General features: G+C 35.2%; 1 protein-coding gene across 9 annotated transcripts in view; it reads right to left on the reverse strand.

Moving 5' to 3' along the window:
* Window positions 1–23,732, reverse strand: part of EML5 (EMAP like 5) — a 116,842-nt gene that overhangs the window by 63,843 nt on the left and 29,267 nt on the right. For all 9 annotated transcript variants that reach the window (XR_012633799.1, XR_012633800.1, XM_074908506.1 and 6 more), the window contains exons 6-13: window positions 16,595–16,730; window positions 13,508–13,709; window positions 12,287–12,424; window positions 11,282–11,538; window positions 8,429–8,641; window positions 6,448–6,615; window positions 2,538–2,644; window positions 2,040–2,158 (exon numbers count right to left, since the gene is read on the reverse strand). Coding sequence is in view for 7 of the 9 variants with exons in the window: in XM_074908506.1 (XP_074764607.1) it covers window positions 2,040–2,158; window positions 2,538–2,644; window positions 6,448–6,615; window positions 8,429–8,641; window positions 11,282–11,538; window positions 12,287–12,424; window positions 13,508–13,709; window positions 16,595–16,730 (1,340 nt within the window). In the remaining 2 variants the exon portion in view is untranslated. The remainder of the gene's footprint in view (window positions 1–2,039; window positions 2,159–2,537; window positions 2,645–6,447; window positions 6,616–8,428; window positions 8,642–11,281; window positions 11,539–12,286; window positions 12,425–13,507; window positions 13,710–16,594; window positions 16,731–23,732) is intronic.

Genomic DNA, 23,732 nt, shown 5'->3' on the forward strand with positions numbered 1-23,732 from the left:
CAGCAGCATAGCTTTGAGAGAATACAGGACCTAAGTATTATATTTTCATCCTTATTCCCTGCCAGCAAAAGGTATTATAAGAATTGAGTCTGAGAAAGGAGGTCCTCCGAATATCTCAAAAGATGTAGGCTTTTTGTTTCTGAACCACCACCACTGTCAAAGACATGGCAGAAAGAAAATACAGGAATAGTCAAAAAGAGGCCAAACTAGTACACATGACTTCAATAACATGTTTCTGATCATGATTGCATCATATCTCTTAGAGAAAGATGCATTTAAAAGGTTAACCTATTAACAGAAGTTGCTTTCTTATCCATATTAGTCAGCAGCTGGCTCACATAATCAGCATTATTGTTTTTATCCCCTTCCAAAACAGGAAGTAATCAGAGATTTAAAAGATTTCTTACAGGATATGAAGAGATTTTTAAAAGTTCATCTTTCAAGGCAATTGACAAATTCAAAACACAAAAACCAACGTGCTCAAAAACAAAGAAAGGAAAAAGAGCTTCCTATTCCCCTAGTTCAAAAAAGCACCACTTTTACACTTTTCAAGGAACATCCAAGACATTTCCATTGCAGCTAAAGAAAGATGAAGCAAAGCAGACTTCCTGAATCAGAGAATATGCCTATTACTCACTTGGATGTGGGTCACTTTAAAGTTAACAGCCTGGACATTGAGAAAAATCTGTTGTTCAGCATGGATTCTTCATTAGTTTCCTTGATGCCCATTGGGTAACCAGACAGAACTCAACTGGACATTCTACTTCTGGTCATTCCTGGATATTCTGGTCAAGCTTCACTTCTGTTGTGAAGGAAATAACAATAATCCCAAAGATCCAGGGCCCTTACTTGTGCTACATCTTCTTCAGGATCATTTGGTTTGACTCTTAGACCAAATTTTAAAACACTACATACAGCTACCCACCTTAATGCATTTTCTACAGACACAAAAATCTTCAACTGAGAACTCTGGAGCAACAAAAATAGATATAAAAACCCAACTCTGCACCAAGATTCCCAGTTGTCATTATTTCCAAAGCTATTCCTCAGACTCCATGTCTTCTACAGACAAAATTACTGAGTTGAATGATTAACTGTTCTTAGCCAATTAATTTATTAAGCATTCCATGTGCAGCTCTTCTAAAATTGTTTAAGTGTCATTATAAAGACAGACAGTAACTTATCTGTGCATTTAATTATCTCTAAAAAGAAGCTGTGTTCCTGCAAAGAGGTTTCTTTTGAAAGGAAAAACAGTATCACCTGATTTCCAAAGCCTTAATTTAATAAAGGCTTTGGTTTTCTTTGTATCAAGGGAATTTATATCTCTGATCATTATTCTAATGTACTAATATATACTGCCAGTTTGCTTTAAAACACCACTTCTTTGTTCTGATGAAAAAGTCTTCACTTACGAAGAGATATGGGAGAATACCAATCCTAAAGATGAAATTGTAAGATTTCAAGGATGCATCTGAAAGTCATTTTGTTACTCAAATTAGCACCAAAAAGAGAATGAAACTGAACTTTAGCATACTCACAGGACCTATTAAGGATTAAATTTAATTCCTAAACAGAGGAACATGTAAATATTTTCAGATTAGGTACAGTTTATACTTTTTTTTTTTTTAATAAAACACCAATAGAAACACCACTTAGTACAGAACCCAGTTATCTTCAACCACACCAACTTTCTGTTGTAGCTTCCAAAATAATATACTGAAGAGAACTATTACTTTTCAGATCCTGAAAAATATGGGTGATAGCCAAATATTATATTTAGTCACCTCTATTCAAATAATGACTATCAGTTAAAGCTTCAGTGAAAATTCACTTTAGAATTCGTGTTCACAATTAATCTAGCTTGGCATCAAAGCTTTCTATTAATTTAGTGTAAATTTATTTTTATAGAAATAAATAAAACCAGTAAATCATAAAGCAACTGACCTCGAAGTCTTTCATCAGATTATTAAATGATAAACACCAATCTATAAAACACTAACAGTCTGCTTGTATATTTTAAAGAATCCTAGTTTTCATACCCATGAACAAAATGTAATCTTATACTGTTCCCTGGAGCTCGCTCTCGTCTCTTTGAAGCTGCACTTTTCCTTTTTTCTTTGCATTGCTCTTTAAGTTGAGGTAGATCTTCTTTGTAAACCTTTAAGAAAAAGGACACATAAATTAAGAGATTCAAAAGAAAAGCATGTTTCTGAGAATTCAGCCACAGTTATCACCCACAAAAATGTTATATTGACATCACTGAAAAAAATCACCAATAATTGTAGCTGGTTATTGTATAGTATAACTTGTTTTCACATTATAACCAAAACTCTAATAGAACATGCTAGGAATACATGTAATCATGTTTTTTGCATCTTAATATTTTTAATGCATCAGATAATAACAATTCTAAGGGTTTTGGTCAGTTCCTGCTCAGCTATCAGACTCCTCACTTTTCAGATTTCAACAGGTCTTCATAAAAGACCAACTTAAACCCTGAGAAGTATTCCAACTGCCACCAAAACTAAAATCTTTACCTGTCGACGATAGGTGATCTGTGTCTCTTGTTCAATTTCAGAGTCCAGCTCTGGAACATCAGATTGATCTGAATCTGATTCATCACTATTAGAATCAACCAGACTCTCTGCCACCAAGAAAACACAAACAGGAAATGAAGCAACCTAAATTACAGATCAGAAAGTATTTGAAGTAACTGCTTAATGTTTCTGATTTGATAATCAATGCTTATATTAACTGTAACAGAAACTGCTAATAATTGACAGCCTGACAGGATCAATTCTGCTGATAGAGTAGAAATAAGCCAAATGTAAATATGATTTTTTGGATGTTGTTTATTTTTGTGAGCAAGTTAGTTTTTATTCATTAAAATTATTTCATTAACATTAATGTTAAGAGGAAAGGAAGAAAGAAGAGAACGAAGTAATAAATATAAAGCAGAAACTAAGACTTGCAGAAAACTAACAAGAGAAGTAAAGGGCTCCAAAGAGAAACTCATGGTTAGGTGAGCTGTTGATGCAAGGAGCAATTCTTCTGGTAGATTAGGAAAGAAAAAATAAGATATAGGAAGGAAGTGGTAAAATTTTCAGCGACTGTGGAGAAAAAGAGTAGTCATTTAATGTTTCTGTTTTACATCTTGGGAAAGCCAGATAATGTTATAGCACAGAATTTTATTCCAACAGAAACTGAAAAGAATGTCCTGGCTAATAAATAATATATTTGGATCTTTCTGCAACCTTTGATTGAATGTTCCACATTTTTTCATTAAGAAACCAGACAGAAAATTAGTCTAGGGTTTTAAAAGATCTCAAAATGTAATTGCAAAGAGAGAATCACCACTCAATAAGAAAAGTATCTAGAAATATGCAATGAAGAGCAATCTTTGGAGCTATACTACTCAACATTTTTATCAATTATCTAGAGAAAAACAATATTGCTATCCATGAAGGTAGCAGATTACAGAGTCAGAAAAGCCATTAACAGGTCAATTATCAATAGTGTGACAGAATAGATATATGTTGTACATACTGTCAGATAGCCAGAAATAAGAAATCTAATCAACACTTAATATATAAAAAATTTATCTTGTGAAACAGTAACTAATGAAAAATTTGGGTCGTGGGAAATAATTAGTTGAAAATTCATTCATACCATGTGGGACCAAACCACTTCAAGGCTTTTGGAGGCTTCATCAAGGAGATGAAGAGAACTATTGCTTCGTTCTGCATTTGGCACTGACAAGGCCAGCACTGAATCAGCATTAATTTATCGATTAGCTGGGTCCATACTGATACAGCTTCATCTCATCTTAGCAATTAAGGGGTGAAACAGCATACTTAAGTGTAAGTCTATATATTTATTTCCCAAAGGACTCTAAATTCCTTTAGTAACTTCCAAGTCAGGCACTCAATTGTTTGATTTTGGGAAACTCAGTCATGAGAAAAATTGCTGTATAGAATCATGGAATGGTTTGGGTTGGAAGGGGCCTTAATGATCATGTAGTTCCAACCCCCCCTGCCATGGGCAGGGACACCTTCCACTACACCAGGTTGCTCAAAGCGCCATCCAACCTGGCCTGGAACACTGCCAGGGAGGGGGCAGCCACAGCTTCTCTGGGCAACCTGTGCCAGTGCTTCATCATCCTCACAGTCAAGAATTTCTTCCTTATATCTAATTTAAACCTACCCTCTTTCAGTTTAAAGCCATTACCCTTTGTCCTATCCCTGCACTCCTTGATAAAGAGTCCCTCCCCAGCTTTCCTGTAGGCCACTAGGTACTGGAAGGCTACTATAAGGTCTTCCCGAAGCCTTCTTTTCTTCAGGCTTAACAACCCCAACTCTCTCAGCCTGTCCTCACAGGGGAAGTGCTCCAGCCCCCTGTCCATTTTTGTGGCCTCCCTGGGATCTGCTCGAGTAGGTCCATGTACTTCTTATGCTGGAAGCCCCAGAACTGGGCACAGTACTCCAGGCAGGGTCTCACAAGAGCAGAAGAGGGGGGAGAATCATCTCTCTCAACCTGCTGTACACACTTCTCTTGATGCAGCTCAGGACACCGTTGGCTTTCTGGGCTGTGAGCGCACATTGCTGGCTCACAGTCAGTTTTCCATCTACTGATACCCCCAAGTCCTTCTCCTTAGGGCTGTTTTCAATCCACTCATTCCCCAGCCTGTATTTGTGTTTGGGATTGCCTCGACCCATGTGCAGGACCTTGCACTTGGCCTTGTTGAACTTCATGAGGTTTGCACAGGCCCACCTCTCCAGCCTGTCCAGGTCCCTCAGGATGGCACATCCCTTCCCTCCAGTGTGTCGACCACACCACACAGCTGGGTGTTGTCATCAGACTTGCTGAGGGTGCACTCAGTCCCACTGTCCATGTCGTCAGCAAAGATGTTAAACAGCACTGGTCCCAATACTGACTCCTGAGGAATGCCACTCCTCACTGCTCTCTACTTGGACTGACCGGTCCATCCATCAAGTCCATGTGTCACCAGTTTAGAGACAAGGATGTCGTGTGGGACAGTGTCAAATGCTTTGCACAAGTCCTGGTAGATGACGTCAGTTGCTCTTCCCTTATCCACCAATGCTGTAACCCCATCATAGAAGGCCACCAAATTTCTCAGACACGATTTGCCCTTAGTGAAGCCATGTTGGCTGTCACCAGTCAACTCCTTATTTTCCATGTGCCCTAGCATAGTTTCCAGGAAGATTCACTCCATGACCTTGCTGGGCACACAGGTGAGACTGACTGGCCTGTAGTTCCCCTGGTCTTTCTTCTTTAAAAATGGGGATTATGTTTCCCCTTTTTCAGTCAGTGGGAAATATATACATCTTTTATTCCAGTGACATCTGGGCATCCAGTTGTTGTCAATTTAGTAACCAATGGTCCATACAGAATTCATAAATTTGTATGTACGATCTGAACTTTTAAATTTTCCCTCTGCACAGGGAACACAGTGATGAATTTTTTTCACAGTCTTGCTAGACTGAGCATACACAGTACAGGCAAGTATTAGCAACTCCATCAGGTACTTCAGGCAGCTGCAAAGTTTAAATGTTGGAAACACAAAACAGTGGAAAATTGCAAAGCCCAGTATTGCTGAACACATGGTGCCCAGAGCAGATGCAGCACTGGGGTGAAGAGTCAGTGGTTTGTGTTGCCATGGCACCAGGGAGGAACATGAAGCAAGGTGAAGGCCACGCAATCCCGTTCTTCCACTTTTCACAAGAAATGTTTTGGGCAACTGCTCAGAGGTTATACCAAGAAAAGTTTTGTGCAACTACTGAAGGAATAGTGGCTTGACCACAGTCCCACCAACACACTTGGCACAGTTTTCATACGTAACTTGGGGAAGGGCAAGAACTTGACACCAAACTGCAGGGACAGATCAACGGGTTTGTCCTCCTCACCCCCCACCCCTAGAAGGGATGCCTTTTGATAAGATTTGTGACCTCGGCTATGCTGAGTGCCTACCTGGGAAATTGAGCTTATTGCAATCTACAAACAAATGATTTGTTTGTAGAACTACACAGCTATTCTGCAGTATAGTGCATTTATTGTAGACAATCTTACAGAATCTGTATATGTTGCATAAGAATAAACCGTACTATTCATGAACCTGACTGCCTCTTTTGAATGTGACTGGACCTACAGCAGACAGGCTGTTCATGCATCTGGTGTCACAGCCATAATTGGCATACCTATTAAGAGACAAGACCATCCACCCCCACCCTCTCTAACCTTTGAGGATCAGCTAGAACACAAGGGGATTCATATCCTAATTAATTTATCCCTCACTCTATGCAACGTTAAAGAACAATTTTGCACAGACCGACAATTCTGAATATTTATTTCTATACTTGCACCAAAGAATTTTACTCCTCGTACAGCCTCAACTCCTCCCAGCCTTTGTTTTTTTAATGAATTACTTACCTTGAGGTGCTATATGAAGAGAATCCTTCAACTTCCGGTCAGGGACAAATTTCCACTGAAAGACAGAATGATCAGCTCCCCCAATGGAAACAACCCACTGGTGATCGTGCGACCATCTGACATTTGTCACATGAGCAGAATGACCGAGATATTTTTTAAACTTTGCTCCTAGAACAAGAATAAAAATCTCTTTCAGTATACATTGAATAAATGTTTCAGAAGCAGTTTCAGAAAAAGTATCAAGGAACCCTTATAAAAAGTAATAGTTTAATTAAGATATCTTAATTAATAGCAGTTAGGTTTTACAGCATTCCCAAATTTTAGTCTGTCTTTAAGATAAATCTTTAAATTTGGATTCCAGGATATACCACCTTTAACAAGTCAAACACAAGAGATAAGACATATGATAATGCTGCATGAGATGTAATAAAGGAAGGTTTTTTAAAAAAAATATTATTTTTATTTTATTTTTTACAAACCAAGATTTTGGCTATTATTTCTACAATGAAAAGATACAGTTATTTAAATGTTAAATGATGTATATATTTAGCTCTGTGAAAACACCCCCCTATGTATGCTCGCAGCACTGGTTCCCACTGTTTGTGCAATTTGAATGTTAAGCACTTCTAGCAATTCATATTCTCACACCTCTAGTAGTAGAACTAGATCAATGTTTTCACCGACTACTACATAATTACAACACAATCACTGGATCAGTTACTAAGAAGTTCCTAACAGCACTCCATTATACAGATTCTTGTGCCTTTTCTTTGGTTTCATCATTCTAGTGCAAAATAGGGGATAAAAAGGGAACAAATTCAGTCTCCTTCAAATGGACAGAAGACTGTTTTCAAGAATATATTTTTGGATTACCTCAGGTATCAATAAAATCCTTAACACTTCAAAAATAAAACTAGAAAGATTGAAATGAAATGTTCCTTAATAAATTTTACAAAAACAGTTGGAAAAACCTATAGTGGAGTATCAGTCATTTAAAAAAAAAAAAAATCATTTCTTTAAGCACATATTGCTTGAAGACATAACTTAAGACCCATCACAAAGATCATGACATTGTAGCCAGCATTAAACATGCAATGCTGCAAACTGCAATTATGCAACAGTGCCAACTTTTTGTTTCCCCTTTCAAAACTTAGAGATTTGATCTAGTCCCCAAGCAAACTTTCTAGGTTTAAAAGCTAAGGAACATTTCACAGGCTTCCTCTGATCATCACCATGTTACCAGCTTTAAGACAGAGGTCTTTGCTATTGATAATCTGTTCAACTTGAAAGATGTCTATAACGGAGTTCTTCACACATCTCTGAAAAAATAAAGCCTTTCTCATCTAAAAAGCTAAACATCTCTCCCTGTTCACTCAGTCCTGAATGGTAAACTTGAAAATTATAAACCTTGGATTTAGGTTTCAAGTTTTTAAAATTTCACACAAGATTTGTCCTTATTGCTAGTAAAATTTTGAGGAAAAATGTGTTGGAAAAGTTTTTAACCTTCAAGTAACATACAGTGGCATACTCTGACTAAAGGACCGATTTGCTGTTCACTTATTTATTGCCTCTAACCATTTAGTAAAGTAATTTTTTCTAACTCCTAGCCCAAATCTCCATCACAGATCCAGAGGAAAGAAGAAAACTACTTGAAGACCAAGGTGAGATACTTGAAGATATGAATCTCATAAAAGGGTAGATATTGCATCACCTGATAAAATTCTATTAAAAAAGATAACTATTCCACAAAATAAAGTATGTGTAAAACCTTTGGCTTTCCTATTCATAACGCAAACAAAATACTAATACAGTTGTCAATACACCAGCCTATTATTGTTTTCTACCTCTGAGCTCAAACTAAACTTCTAAGAATAAGTATTGCCCATTCATATAATTTTCAAAACCCCAGTTTTATAAAACGTTTTTCTTGAATAACCAAAATTCAAAAATACACATTTACAATTGAACTTAAAGGTACTACCTTTTCTTAGACATGGGTATCGAAAGAGCTTTACTATTCCATAATCATCAGCTGTAACCATAACTTGCCCGATAAAATTTGCATCCACTGAATTTATATCATTTATATCTGAATATTTAGGCCAGATGCCATTAACTTCAAGGCCAGAAACACATGTCCATGATGCCCATTGAACGCCTTTTAATTCCTCCTTGTTTGTTACTTCTTTTCCACCTAAGAACAAAAATAAAGAGCTATTTTTCAATATTTAGTTATGCAATTTTAAAGAATGTAAGGTTTTTTAAAATTCTCCAGAAATTAAATCCAAGTGAGATGGAACTAAAAACTGATTTCTACAACTGTCCTGATCTAATGTTCTCTATTATGACCAACAGTATCAGCAGTAAGGCTTGTCAAGACTACGTAACAGATCACTGGTTTGGTACTTTACAGTTTTTATTATTTCTTGATATTTGCTTGAGGTGGTGTTATTTTTAAATGTTTATCAAAAAATACATGTAGCCATTCTAAGATAATGTTTGGAAAAATTCTGTTGCTGAACTATTCTACAAACCTGGATTATTTAGAGCAAAAACTGAAGAACTAATTTAGATCTGGCAACTGTCAATTACTTAAAATACCAACCTTTTATACTTAGATCCTTGTTAAATTATTTCATATCAGGTCTATCTGTAATAAGATTGTCCCAGTCCCACGAAGTTTCATGTAAGAGCTTAAGTACCAAGTCAAACTAAAGGCCCGTTTAATAAATACTGCATCTTCAAAAACAGCCAGAAGCAAAGTGCAGGAGCAACTCAAGAACAACACAAGTGAACGTAAAAGTTGTGAGTCAGACTGAGTGTGCAACTGCAGAACCTGAGCAGGACACTGCCAACAATTCACCTCTCAGTCTACAGTGGTAACAAAACTGAAAGCAAGTAGGCTGGGTTTTTTCTTGTCTTCTTATTGCTAATAGGATTCTGGCTAGTGGGAGGGGATGGGATGGGACAGGATGTAGGTGGGAGCAGCCTCAGCTACTGTAAGGAGGTAAGTTTTCAACAGAAGGATATTCAAGGGAGAACTCAAGTGGACTGGAATAAACAGAGCAAAGAACAGCCATTGAGAAAGATAAAGCAAAAAGGCAAATAAATCAGAAATGAAGACTTAATTAAAAAAAAAAAAAAAAGGAAAGGAACTCAAGTGTCCTGTTGGAAGATCCTTCAGTGCTGATGAACTACACCGTTTGACAAGGTTTACCTTGTAATCTCTTTCAACCGCTAATCCACATAAACAATGACTACTAATACTGGTTATATCCATGACTAAGTCCTACAGATCTTGTATTAGGCAACTGTAAGTTCCTTACTCATTTATAGTGGAATTTCAAGTATTACACAATTCTGATCATTATTTTGAAATATTCAAGAAGTTTCTATAACTACACTAACTTTGCTAAATTTTCTTCATAAACTAGTTTTCATAATCCCACATTCTAATATATCAAGAAACTCCAGGGTGAAATCTGCCTATGGAACTTCAGACTGCTCCTCCTGTGTGTGTATATTTGTTACAGTCTAATTAAATTCTATCTTTTCTTATGTTATCTTCTGTCTCATTTAGTGCACAAGATTAAACTTGTGCATAGAATGAATTAGATTCATTCTATGAAATTAGATTCATTCTATGAAATGAAATCCCCAAAAAACTCCACGGAACTGTGAATAACATATAGTGCAAAGTATAAATATTGTATAACAAATGTAGGGACAATATAGTAAGTGGGGATGATAATAGTTACTACAAATACGATGAGTGGGAAAAATATAGAATGATATTGTGTAAAGAGGGTATACACACAGGAGAAACAAGTCAAACCTCATGACAAGCACTGCCCTTGACTGTAATCATGACTACTTAAATTTGAAGCTATAAGAAATACATACTATCTGCATATGTCCTCTGCGGAGGGAACTGTCTTGATGAAAACTGTTTCAATTCAAGACAAGTTCAGTCACGTTTTCAAGACAGTGTTGTCTTGAAAATATTTACAATATAGAGGTTGTCACGAACTCTGAATCTGAAAACTGTATTTTACTATTATGTAACATACTAATTTTCTTTAATAGTCACCTGCCATAAGAGACAAAAGACACATTTGAACTTGTGTTATCAGTAGAATGCCCAGCTAAATTTCATTTTGGTATTTTTATTAATTTTGGAAGTTTCATGATTCAATCGTATATGTATCACAGCTTCGATATTTCTTTGGTTTCCAGTAATTGCTAAAATTCTGGCATCCTTTAATCGGGCACTCTTATTTTCTCTGCAGTTACCTAATCCCATTAGTTCCGATTCATTTGCACTCCAACTGTTTCTATCTATTTCAAATTTATCACTGTAAAAGCTCTTTTAAGTTAAATTCTTCAATTCTGCTGCACAGTTCTAGAAAACCAGATGACTCTTACAAGACACAACTACTGATTTTTCCACACATTTTAAAAAAGTTACAGCTCAAGCAATGATAATCTGTTTAATATCCAAGCTCAATAAGTACAAAGCTACGATATTAAGCTATTGCAAAACTGATTTTTTCTGAAAAAGTGGGGGCAAGTTTTAGAGAAATAAAATAAATTATAAACCAGCATCTCTACCATGAAAAGATGCATTATAAAGAAGAATAAACATATTAAGAATAAAAGTAAGTAACACTGCTGGAAAATCATGTACTTATTCAAATATAGTAAATATTTATGCGAACTTGGAAAAAATTTCTCTGTAACCCAGTGCTTTGAACCAGGGTCTGTATTTACAAAACTACGATACATTCTTCCAGTAATAAGTAACAAATATCATAAAGGCAACTCAGAATCTTACTTGGCATTCTGTAAAAAAGTCTCTTCCCATTGCCATCATTGGTCTGTAAGTATTTGCTGTCCGAAGACCAATCCATATGGGTGATGAAACTTAAAGATCCAATACATTCCCCAACTTTCTTGTATCGCTGAACAACACCATATATATCCACAGAGCTATCATTGGAACCAACAGCTAGGAAATTCCCATCCGGTGAATATTTCAGCTCATGAATAGCTTCTTTCCTGTCTTTGATATGAACAACCTCAGTCATATCTCTGTAGTATGAAAGAAAGCATGTCATAAGTATAGAAAAGTGTTATCATACTGTCAAGTTCCCAGTTTTAAAAGCATGGGCAAAACTGAAATGATGAAATGAACTTCATTATCACATATGCAAACACAATAGTGCTATTTTTAGAGTTGGGTAGGGCTTCATGGCCAAAAAAAAAAAAAAAAAACCAAAGAGAGAAGGGAACAGTGACACAAAGAGTTGCTGCACCAGGCTGAGGGAAAGCAAACAAAATGAACTTTTCAAGCTGGGTACACAAAAAAATATTAATCAAGCAGATTACCAGATCTTTATTCACTCAGGGAAGAAAACTTACTGACATGAGACATAGATCTCATTTTCCCTTTAAAACATCACAGCAACAAAGGCAGCACTGCTGACAGCAGCGTTTCAACACACTGAAGCAATTTAGGAAGTAATGAAAATTTATGTCTTAGTAATAAAAGAATAATTAATAAAGCTAAAACGTGAAGTAAAACGCTTCCTAGAACACTGCCATTCTTTGCAAATAGACCAATATACTTTTTCAAATTGCTACAGAACAACATGAACACATGTAGCACACATTTAAAAAAATCTGAGCACCCTCAAGATTAATAATTTAAAACAGAAATGTAAGTGATCTTCTCATGTATGGTCACTACAGTGTCAATATATGTACAATTTATACAAGCAATCAGATAACATGCTTGAAAGAGTTAAAAAGGCATCTGGTTTTAAATTTTGTAACATACCTAACTCGAAGCACAGTGAAAGAGCCATCCTTCATTCCAAGAGCGAGATGGATTCCATCAGTACTAACCGCGGCACAGCGAATGGGTTCCTCCATATTACACCGGGCAATCAGAGCATGGTCTATTAAACTCCAAATTCTAAAATAAAGTAATAATTGCAAACGTGAGGAGTGGTTTGTAGCTATGTCAGAGATAGCATGAAACCTGCAATTTCTGCAAAATGCTGGACACAATAGTGTGCTATTTTAAAATAATTTTCCACACGGAAAATCTAAGACAAAAGTGTGAATTTTGCAAACAGCAAAGAATATTCATGTATTTAAAATAGCAATAAAACATCTAATGAGAAAATGCAGGAACAGATTAATTTTGTTTGACTTTATGAATATAAAGAGAATGACATATAGCAATATATAATTTTAGACCACTCTGTGAAAATTCCACTATTTTGCTCATCATTTTAGCCAAGAACCTTAATGAACAATTAAAGACTTTGCTCAGTAAACATATTCTTTCCTATTAACAAGTCATTACCCATTCTTAGCTATAACTAGATAGTATTATAACATGTAAGTTTTTACTACAACATAAATGTAAAAAACACATTTACAAGATATATCTGGAATTCTAGAGCATTATTTCTATATTCATAATTCAACAAGTGTAATTTTAATCAAAACAGTACAGATATTTAACAAAAATGCCAACCAACTTAATTTCCAAGAAAGAAGAGAAAATAAATTTTTTCACAAAAAAGGATGAACTTGTAAAAGGGAGTAATTTACTGGGTTTTCCCAGAATACAGACTCTATTTCCTATGCATGCATTAAGTTAGATGAAACTCTCGAGTTAAAAGTTAATTCGCAGCATGTGAAAAAGTGAGTATGGTAAGAGTAAAAATTATAAGGGTTTTTTACAATTTTTTTCATTGCAACCTGTGAATGCCTAACATAACTGTTGAAAAGGAAACACTTACAGGATACTTGTGTATGAGTGCTTAATGTTACGCTAAATGACATTTGTTCAAATTCTGTACATTTCATTTTTGTGAAATATGCATTTCCACTATTATTACTGGAGAGCCCTAATTTGATGCATAACTGGTTCAGAAGAACTTCAATGCCACATTTTAATACCTTTAAAATGTATTTCAATTAGGTTATCTACAGAATGAGCTGTTTATATAAAACTGCATACAGTTAAACAAACAAATGATTCAACCTGACTGATCGATCATCACTTCCAGTCATTGCTAGCGGTTTTGTAGGATGGACAGCCAAAGCCCACAGCTCTCCTTCACAGTGCCCCTGCATTATCAGGAAAGGCTTATTACGCTCATGCACCACAATTTCAAATATTTCACTATCTTGTGTCCCGACGAGTATATGGTCTCCTCTCCAGCAAACACTTCTTACAGACAGACCTGTAGAAGAGATTGTTACTGAGAGATACATCCTGAGAATATGTGCAACAAAGGTAACACAGCACATGACAAAACATAAAAGCAAGAAAATGTCAAAAAGTGTCCATATACCTTCTCTTATTCCTCCATTTACTCCATTTATCTATTCCATACAACACATACTGCTCTTGGAACATTAACCTCAACTTAGCATTGCAAAAATTCTAAAATAAAATATGAGCCTTATTTTAATAAAGGACCCATAGCCAACTCTCATATTACAAGATCTCTGACAGAGGAAGAGGAAGGTGTTTGCATCTGAAATTACACATTAAATGTCTTTCAATTTGAAGGTAGCAGACAATATAAATGATAATTTCTGATCAAACCATGGACTTTAATACTAGCTAGACAAAGCTAAATTACATGATAGAAGCATCAGTGGAACATGCATTATATGCAAGACAGTTAAAGAGCCCAATTCTCCCCAGATTGTTTCTGAGATGCTCCCCCTAAAGCATATCTTTGTAACATCTTAACAGTATCTCAAATTATTTTTCTCACTAAATAGAAAATAAAAAGAAATCAAACTGAAACAACATATAGAGAGATGAAAAGGATTTATGATGGAATTTAACAAGCATTTTCAACAACTGAATTAGTTTCCAGGCTTACAGTGGAGGTGAGCACTTAAGGACTGCACCTGTAGATGAGGTTAGGAATAATAACACAGAAGTTGTACACTGAGAACCCAGTATTTTGTGCCCAATTGTAGAATATTCACCTCTTAAAACTGTATTTATTACATTCTGACAGTGCAACTCAATTTCGCCAATTTCAGGTGTAGATAACTAGATGGTAGTAATGTCTAACTTAATTCACTTTGCTTAAACACTGACTCCTGTGGAGAGTAGCTGAAGAATGATCTCTGAAAAACTACTCCGGATTAGTATGTTATATTAATATATTAATATTAATATTAAAATTATATCTGTAAGATGAAAGAAAGGAATATTGTAATGGCAAGAGTCGATGTGCTTCTGAAAAATATTTTTAACTATGTAGAGGGAAAAGAGCCTTATATTATTAAATTTACATTGGAAAAAAATTGCAAGACTGAGAAACAGTGAGTGGGTGGGTTAGCAGGCCAGTCTGGTGCATCTGCACTGATGTTTTAATTCTGACACAGCTAGCTTTCAAAGCAAAGCTCCTGATCATGCCTATTTGTCATGCTTTGCATTACAAGACAGCTTTCAAATGCACAAATAAGACTTCCCCCATATGAAACAGAACTGAAAACTCAAACTGCAATGCAATGTTCAGTCCACTGAACAAGACTAGAGCTAATGCCCCTCAAACACACCTCAGAATGCATGTGTTGCACTACTCTAATCCTCCACACCAACTGTTCTGCGTTTCAGATTTGTTCCTATTGTGCTGCACTGCTGAATATAACCACCTTACAATCTAGCCTTATAATCTATACATTATACAGCTATACTGTCTATAGTGATTAAAAAATAAAGAAACAACCAACCAGAATCTTTGATGAAGGATGACTAAAATATCTGGTTTAGTAATTTGGAACTTCGTATGGTGGAGGGAGATATTTTGAAAAACAATTTGACTACTTGGAGATATATCTACGGTCAAGTAATTGTTCTGTGAGCCATTCCCAGGGATAAAGAACTTGAGTTTGTGTTCACAGATAAAATTTCCAAGAGCTGAGGTATAGGAGCAGTAGAAAATGCAATTAAGAAAAGGAGTAGAAGGACAAGTCATAAAGGCAATTCTCAAAAGGATACAATAAGAAAAAAAGATTGAAGGGAGGAGATTCCAGAAACTGAAATTGTTAAAGAGAGGATTTTTAGAAAGCTAATAGCTCTGTCATGGGCATTTAACAAGTCAAAAATATGAGAATGGAGTTCACCTAAGTCATCAACAAGAACCAAAAGAGTTCATGGCAAGAGTCTGTTCCATTAAAAGTAAAGGAGACAATCTGGAGAGGGGAACAAGCTTGAAAGAATGAAACTGAATGAAACACAGCTTTCAACTACATGAAACAGATGAGAAACGGCAGCTGAGTAAACTTAGATTTAAAACAGAGTCACTGTACCACAGGGTTTTTAAAATGGGTATTTTAAAAGGGTATTCCATCTTGTTGCAATAGTTTGTGATCTTGGTGGGAATGGCAAGTCACTTAGAGAATACAAAGATTTAACTTGTAATCATTTATTGACCCTCAATATCTGATTGCCATCAGATATTCTACCACATTGTCAAATTCCTGGCAAGGTATTAGAAAACAACAAAGTGACTGGGGGCAAAGAGCAATATTGTAAGTTACATTAATGCTTCAACATACGTTTGTATTCTTGTCTTCAATCACCACAGCATCAACATCGAGAACACTGACAAAACATGCTATAGACCACTAGATCTAAAATTTTAGCATGATACAAACTGTAATTGAAGTCATAGGTGTATGTAAGCAGCGTTCTAAGTACTACGGAACTGTAGATTACTTCCAAATAGTTTTTATGAAAATTTGGATAACTAGCAAATGCAATTTCTGTACTCCACTGTTTTACATTATAGATCGTGCTGTCTCTTCTAAGTTCTCTCAGTTACTGTTTCTTGTTAAAAACTGCTGTGCTATAGAAAAGATGTGGATATTATTGGTATAAAACCCAAAAAATTTAAATTGAGTCGACAACTTCATAGTAAATTTTAGAGTAACTTTGAAGGACTACATGGCCTTCATACTAGCCAACATAATCAAATTTCTTTTCTAGCAAATAGTTCACAGTACAAACATGAAACAACTTTTAAAAATCTTTTCTTGTTCACAACACTGGTAAATTTCCTACCTTATTGGTATGTGAAAAGTGAAAACTTCTTTTTACCTTTATATCCCTGGTCTGTTTCCCTGAGATCAATCACAGTAATTGGTTTAAAATTTAAGTCCCACAAGCGAACACAGCCATCCCTGCCACCAGTAGCAAACCCCTCTTCACATGCATTCATGCTGAAAATTCCTGCCTAAAGAGAGAAAAAAAATATTTTTAACAATATACATAGATTGGAGATACCAATATGGAAGGTGGAACTCTTGTTCATGCTGATATTGACTGTCTTCCTGTCTTAGTATCTGTTATGCTGTTGAAAACAGTACGAACACATGCAACTAATACAGCTTTTAAATACAGAAGAGTTAGAAATAGAAACAAACTCAAAAAGAGCAGAATTCACATCCAGTGACAAAAAGTTAGATAAAGAAATTGTTGTAATACTGCTTTCATCCTGATGATGCTGATAACAGTGATGCTGCTTCTTATCCCTAGAAAGAGCTTAGTTTTGTATCCTCTTGCTTTAGGGACTGGTCCAACTTTAAAAATGTCAGGAGGAAGATTTCCACTGATCTCCACTGGGTTTGGTTCAGGGCCTTTGTTGCTATTACTTAGCTTCTATGCAATCAGGCAAAAAACATCCGGGAATTTTTACAGGTTAAGCCAAGGAAGACTGATTTAAAACTTAAGTTTAGAAGCAAAATAAAAGAAAAAAGTGATCACTTTACACAATTTAAAAATGCATCATATTAGCTCTTATTTTAAAGGTAGACATCAGGAAACAAAACACATTAATTTACTTGATACATGTTTTATTCTGGATAATGAAGAGGCAAGGATACTGTATCCACATAGCCACTATATTTGATGTAAACATGATACATTATCTTAATAGCATACACACTTTTCACTTTTTTTTTTTTTTTTTAAAAAAAAAGCACGCACACAACTCACTACTCTTATTTTCAGAAGTAGCTCACACTTTTCAGTAACCAAAGCTACTGAAAGGACAACTCTGGCTAATATCTATGAGAAGTTAAAAAAAAAAAAAAAAAAGTGTTCTATATTTATTGAAAGTATTTAATACTCAGCCATGACAAAAGAAAACAGGAGAGAATTAAAAACCATAGAAGGGAAAATCTGCCTCTAACTCCTGTCCAAAAGAAGGCAGAACAGCCAATAACACACCTATATCTTCTCTAATATTGTTATGAAATTTCCGTTTTGTAAAGAAGTTCCAATAGAATGGTTGGTTGGGGGGTCAGGATTTTTTGTAATAATGAAACACATTAACCCCCAAAGTGAAACCAATTTGCAAAGGAGAGATTGGCTTTTGGGGGAAAATAAAGCTGTACATTTACAGAAGAAATTAGCATCCAGTGTTGTGGCTTGTGAGAATTCCCAAGTACTCATGACTACTCTCTCATACCAAGCTGGCTTTATTTCCTAAATTATAAAAAAAGAAAATATCATAATGGACTGATCACAATGAAATTCGGACTGCGTTTGCTTCCACAGCATCGGGTAACAAGGATATCCTTCTTCAAGTTCAGAAAAGATAAATCTCTCAGCTTTCACAACAAAGCATATTTTTACTAGAATGCCAAATTACAATCAAAACTGAAAGACTAGAGCGACAGAACTCAATTTTTCTGATGGGCCACGTCCATCCTCAGGGTATAGACTTTTAAGAGAGTAGTACATGCCTAAACAGAAATTTAGTGGAATTTTGAAGTCATAAGCAGATTAGAAGGCTAACTCCCATTATCTCTAACATCCTGAAAATCCTCTGGTTTTTTAGAAGCCTAGCAATTTTTGAAAATATAACCCAACCTGTATTTGTTTCTCTGTGTGTCTGTCTCTTTTACTGCATCAACCTTTTAGCATCAAGTAATTAAAAGGTTAGAGGAATTCTGGCTCATTTTGTACCATATACCAAATTCTGCCCAAGTTCTGGCATATTTAAATCTTTTAAAGCCCCTTTTAGAATGCAACCTTGATAACAGAATTATTCTCTTTTCTCTAATTAACTACCTCTGAAATCCATGATTTAATTAGTCAGTATTAAAAAAAGAATCAGACATTTGGTGATGTGGGAAGCTGGCTGAATGTTCTGAAGATACGATCAAGTGGATCCAGGATTAATCTGTTTTCCATTTCACAGAATATCCTTATCTTGAAAAGGACATACTGGTTGTCAAGGAGATTTGGCAGATGTGCTTGTTCAATCTCTTGAAATGCAATAGGACATTCTTATTTCAGTCTATGTGCCACTGGAATAGAAGAATTAGATGAAGACTAGAAAAAAGGTCCCTTATTAATGGGGACCATAACTACTTAAGAGAAGAAGCTGAGCTTAGCTACTCTTCATTTAATTGTTAGGCTCACATTTAATGGGGAAAAGACAGATTCTTCACTCTGGTAGCTTGGCCAGCCATAATTCTTCCACTAAATCTTTCCTTTTAGAAACTGTGAAGATTGTTAATGCAAATCAGCTTCAGAGTCTTCATGCTCTCTTAATCCTTCAGCCTGAAATTGTCATTAACATAATTTGATTCTTGATGGTCAAAAGCCTTCTAGCAGCAATGAGAGGCAAACAATTGCATTGACTTTGTTTAATCCAACTAAATAATGTGATCAACAAAGATTGATTATGCTCCTGAATCAAAATAAAAGGCATAGATCAAAATCGTCCATCTTAAAAGTTATAAAGTTTGACATACGGACTGCATTATTCTGTTACAAATTTTTCATTACACTTCCTAATGAATGGGAAAATTCTGGAAATAACATCTCAACTTGATCAGTTTTCTCAGAATGCAGAATATTTCCTATTTTCCCTATATTACCAGCTGGTATCACATCTGTGTTCCCTCAAATTCAAAAAAATAATTGAATGAGAGCAAACAAATGAATAAATATCCAGATTTACTAGAAATTATACTTGAAAGCTGTACTTACTTTGTAAGCTGTACTTACTTTGTTAAGTACAAGAACTTAACAAAGATGGTCTGTACTGCATTAATATTTTGCTCCTGCTCATATCCAAGAAGCTTCCAATAGTGAGGTAATCTCAGGTTTTATGTTGGTGCTAGATCTATCTCACCGCAAATGGGCAAAGATCAAGTGTTAATTTATCTAAATGCAGTCATTTATAGAAAATCCACCACATTAACTCTGAGTATGCAATTCCTAAAGCATATGACTGCAGTTAGTTATAATTAGGATCAAGCTTGAAAGATCATATGGAAACTTCAGAAGCAACTGATTACTACTGAGCAGTATGGAGAACAGAGACATTATACTAGTTCAGTAAGAATGCCAGTGCCTCCTTTTTACTCCTAGATACAGTTCAGCACATAGATGCTAACATGTAATGCAACACATATATTGGGCACTTATTCTAAGATACTGTCTCTCCCAATATATACCACATAGCAAGGAAACGGATTGCACACATTTAACATTGGTGTCAGTAAGTCTACAGTGTAGAACCACTACTGTGAAATTTAATCTTCCTATTTAACAAATCAGTTAAAAAATGGGCATATTGCTATAAAAATTTAAAATAGTTGCCTATACATCTCACATTGGCTGAAATAAGTGGACGGTTACCTTTCAAATCCGTGACTTAGTTTAAGCAGTAGGAGAAAAATACAGCATGACTTAATGCGTTGGTAACATGATATCAGCTTAAAACCATTCATTTAAGTTCATTATATTGTTTCCATCTATATTTAATTAGTGTTCAGCCAACTGACATAGGTGTGCAATAGTTTTAACAGAGTACCTGTTATTTAACCTCGAGCCTGTTATTTAACCTCAGTTTCTGACATCAATCCACACAACTTTAATGTGTGCCTCTGAAAGACTATCTCAAAATAAATTATTCAGATGCTGAGAAAGCGTCTTATGTACATTTTCTATGCAAGGCAAAGGCATAGCACACAAGAATCTTTAAAATGTACAGTGTTTTTAAATAAGCATACTATTTTGCTTTAATACCTGAGTAACACTCTGTATATATCATGGGCTACCTGGAAACAGAACACGTAAGATGATAAAATATACAGAAGAATCTATAGTTTGTTCTTTGCACTGGTACAAAAATGAGACATCTAATAAAAGATTTGTTTTATTTTTTAGTCGAGGTATATGTTACCTTTTCAGAATCTGATGCACTGCCTACAAATAACTTCCTGAAGTATGACCAGTGCCAGTGAACTTACATATGCTTTCATGTTGCTCTGTTTCCTATCTTCCTTTTAAAACTTTATTATTATTATTATCATCATTTAGGAGATCAGCAAAACTAGAATTTGAGCTTCCCGTTGCTATCCAGTGCTCCCTGCACATGAACTCTGTGCCTTTACTCTTAACTGCTACTTCTTTCCATCTTTTCCTACTTTTCATTCCTGCTTCTACATTAAGTGAACTCTCCAGTTCTCTTTCAACTAATTCTAGTCACCCCAACCTATCTGCTTTCAACTTTTTGTTTCTATTCAAACTCAGATAGGAATCAGCCAAAAACTCTCCTTTCCTCTGTCTACAGTTCTTAGCATTGCTGTGACAGAAGACAGATAATACAGCTTAGCTGTGAATTCATATTTTGCTTGCTAGTGTTAAAGTCGCTGTCTGTTCCCTTGATTGCTTATCCTGGGACAGCATGATTTATTTTTCACACTGAACTACTCTTAAAGTAAAAAATGTCTTTTAAGCTAGGGTAACTGTAACAAAAATAGCCAACTTTTGAAAAGAACCTGTTTTCTATATTAGCGCAGACCATTGCCAGCTGGATGGTCTATATCCCCACATCACTAACGTGCTTTAGAAAATGTTTTCCTGCATCTCAGGAATGTTTATGCTGCAAGCAAAGAATACATGGTACTTTATGCAAATGAGACATGTTTTATTTGAATAAATTTTCAGTTTAATTCAAGCTTGTTGAGGAGTAATGATGTGGGATGATAAACAGGCATGCAGGGATGACAATTCCAACACTTAGCATACTGAACAGAAATTTGTATTGATTCTCTATTATGTCTACCCTGTGCTTTTAACAACATATGCACATCACAAATGTTACCATTTACACTTGCAGTTTCTTTTAAAAGAATGAATAAGAATGACACGATTTATAAAATTAAGTACAAAATAACTGTAAAATATGATGATAATAGTTTAGTATGGCTGAAGAGGCACTCTCATTCCAAGCTGCTATATTTTGTGCTTACAACAATCTGACAATATTATCCTTTAAGGTAATATTTTATTGAAAAACAGGGTTTCATTTTGTTGGAAAGTAAGCTTCCAGGGGAGATTTTACTGTGGGTTTTTTTTCCTGAAATTGGCAAGATTTGTAATGACTCTAATCTCTTGTGAAAATTAATTCCAAAGCCATGGACTAGCACCCCTACTTAATTTTCAATACTGCAAAGTACAATTCCATTGAGCCTAAAGGACAGAGCCAAAAATAGAAGGCTAGATGAGACCTACTCCAAGGTCACTTGAGCTCCATCCACTGACGCTACTGAAGATAAGGAGCAGAGCACTTCAAATTTGATCTTGTGGTCAACAGAGAACTGACACAGCACATAAGGTAACGGAGTAACAAACTCTCATCATCCTATGTTTATCAGCTGGGTCATTTCATACTGAAACTGCTGAAAAGCACTGCATTATTCTGAGAAATAAACTGTTGCTATTTTAAATACTCCAAGTAGCAAATATGTGAATATACAGGACAGGTATCTCCAACACCAAAGAGGATGGGAAAGCATTTCCCTGAGCAGTTTTGGATAGGAGACGCACATTTCTTCCTCTGGGAGTCCAGGTCTGCATATACAATACAAGCATTTTAAAAATTTCATTTCACTAACCCCAACATCAGAAAGTAAATGTCCATGTCTAGGACAATACAGAACACTAAATATGAATGCTAAAACCAGATATGAAGGTATAGAATAAGAACCAGTAAATATCTGAAGGTTAAAATATCCCCTCGTTCCTCTTGGTTTATAATTTGGGCCTTCTTAAATACGTTTAATATTTCTATATATGCATACAGGAGAGTATGCATATATGTGTGTGTGTGTATATATTTTTCTTTTTTTTAACATACATACATTTATAGATATATTAAAAAATCTCAAATGTAAAATATAGTCTAGAATGTTTCCCACACTTATGTTCTTCGTAACTTTAGTTTTGTTCACAGTCGGATACAATGTCATTATAGAGCTGTCTGAATAAGCAGTCCAATCGCTTTTAAATTACTAGTTAATTCAACAAGCTGCAACCATCCTAAAGGTACATTTCTAAATTATGAGTAAATGAACAATCTCCTCACTATAGACTGACTGCAACCTCTCTGACATACATATCATTCATCGTCTTTTTGTCCTCTCCATTCTACCTGATCGAATTATAAAGAGTGATTATAATACTTCAGTTACATACATCAGTCCAATACTACCAGTTAAAACAAACACATTCTTACAAGAACAAATAATTAACCATTACTGATTTCAAAACTGCATTATAGGAACTCATAAGCTTACATTTTCACTCTATTTTAAATTGTTAATAAGGGAACCTCAAATATTATCTAGAAAGTACAGTGCTTTCTGAAACAAAAAATCAAACTTTTAACAGCAAATAAATAATACAGCTTCATAAAGTTACCTTAGCAGTTTCATGCCTCATAGGTTAAAACAAACAGAAATTGATTGGTTTTCTTTTTACAGCGATACCTGGACAATTCAGAAGTTGAATCTTGCGTTATATTACTATATATGACTTACTACGAGAGGAAACGAGGACTCTCATAGTCTGGCACTCACAAATTAGATTGCAAACCACTAAGTGTTTTTTTGCTCATACTTTAATCACAAAATCATATGTTTTGAAAGAATATGGAAAATACAATGAAAACTTAAATAGCAAAAATACAATCACTTCATAGTCACATCAAACATTTTTTAATTTGATTAAAAGAAAATCTTATCAAGCACTTTTGAAAAAAATTTATAAACTTTCACTGGTATGACTTCACTTTTCAAAGCTGTATACTGTTCTAAACAGATGAATGAATACAGTAAAAAGCAGCAACATAGGACAAGGAAGAGTGATTGAGTCAAGTTAAAATGGCTAAACACGTGTGCCTACAAATGAGCTAGGTGTTTGGGCATACATT

The sequence above is a fragment of the Athene noctua genome, chromosome 6, assembly GCF_965140245.1.
Source record: "Athene noctua chromosome 6, bAthNoc1.hap1.1, whole genome shotgun sequence".
NCBI classification, from domain to species: domain Eukaryota; kingdom Metazoa; phylum Chordata; class Aves; order Strigiformes; family Strigidae; genus Athene; species Athene noctua.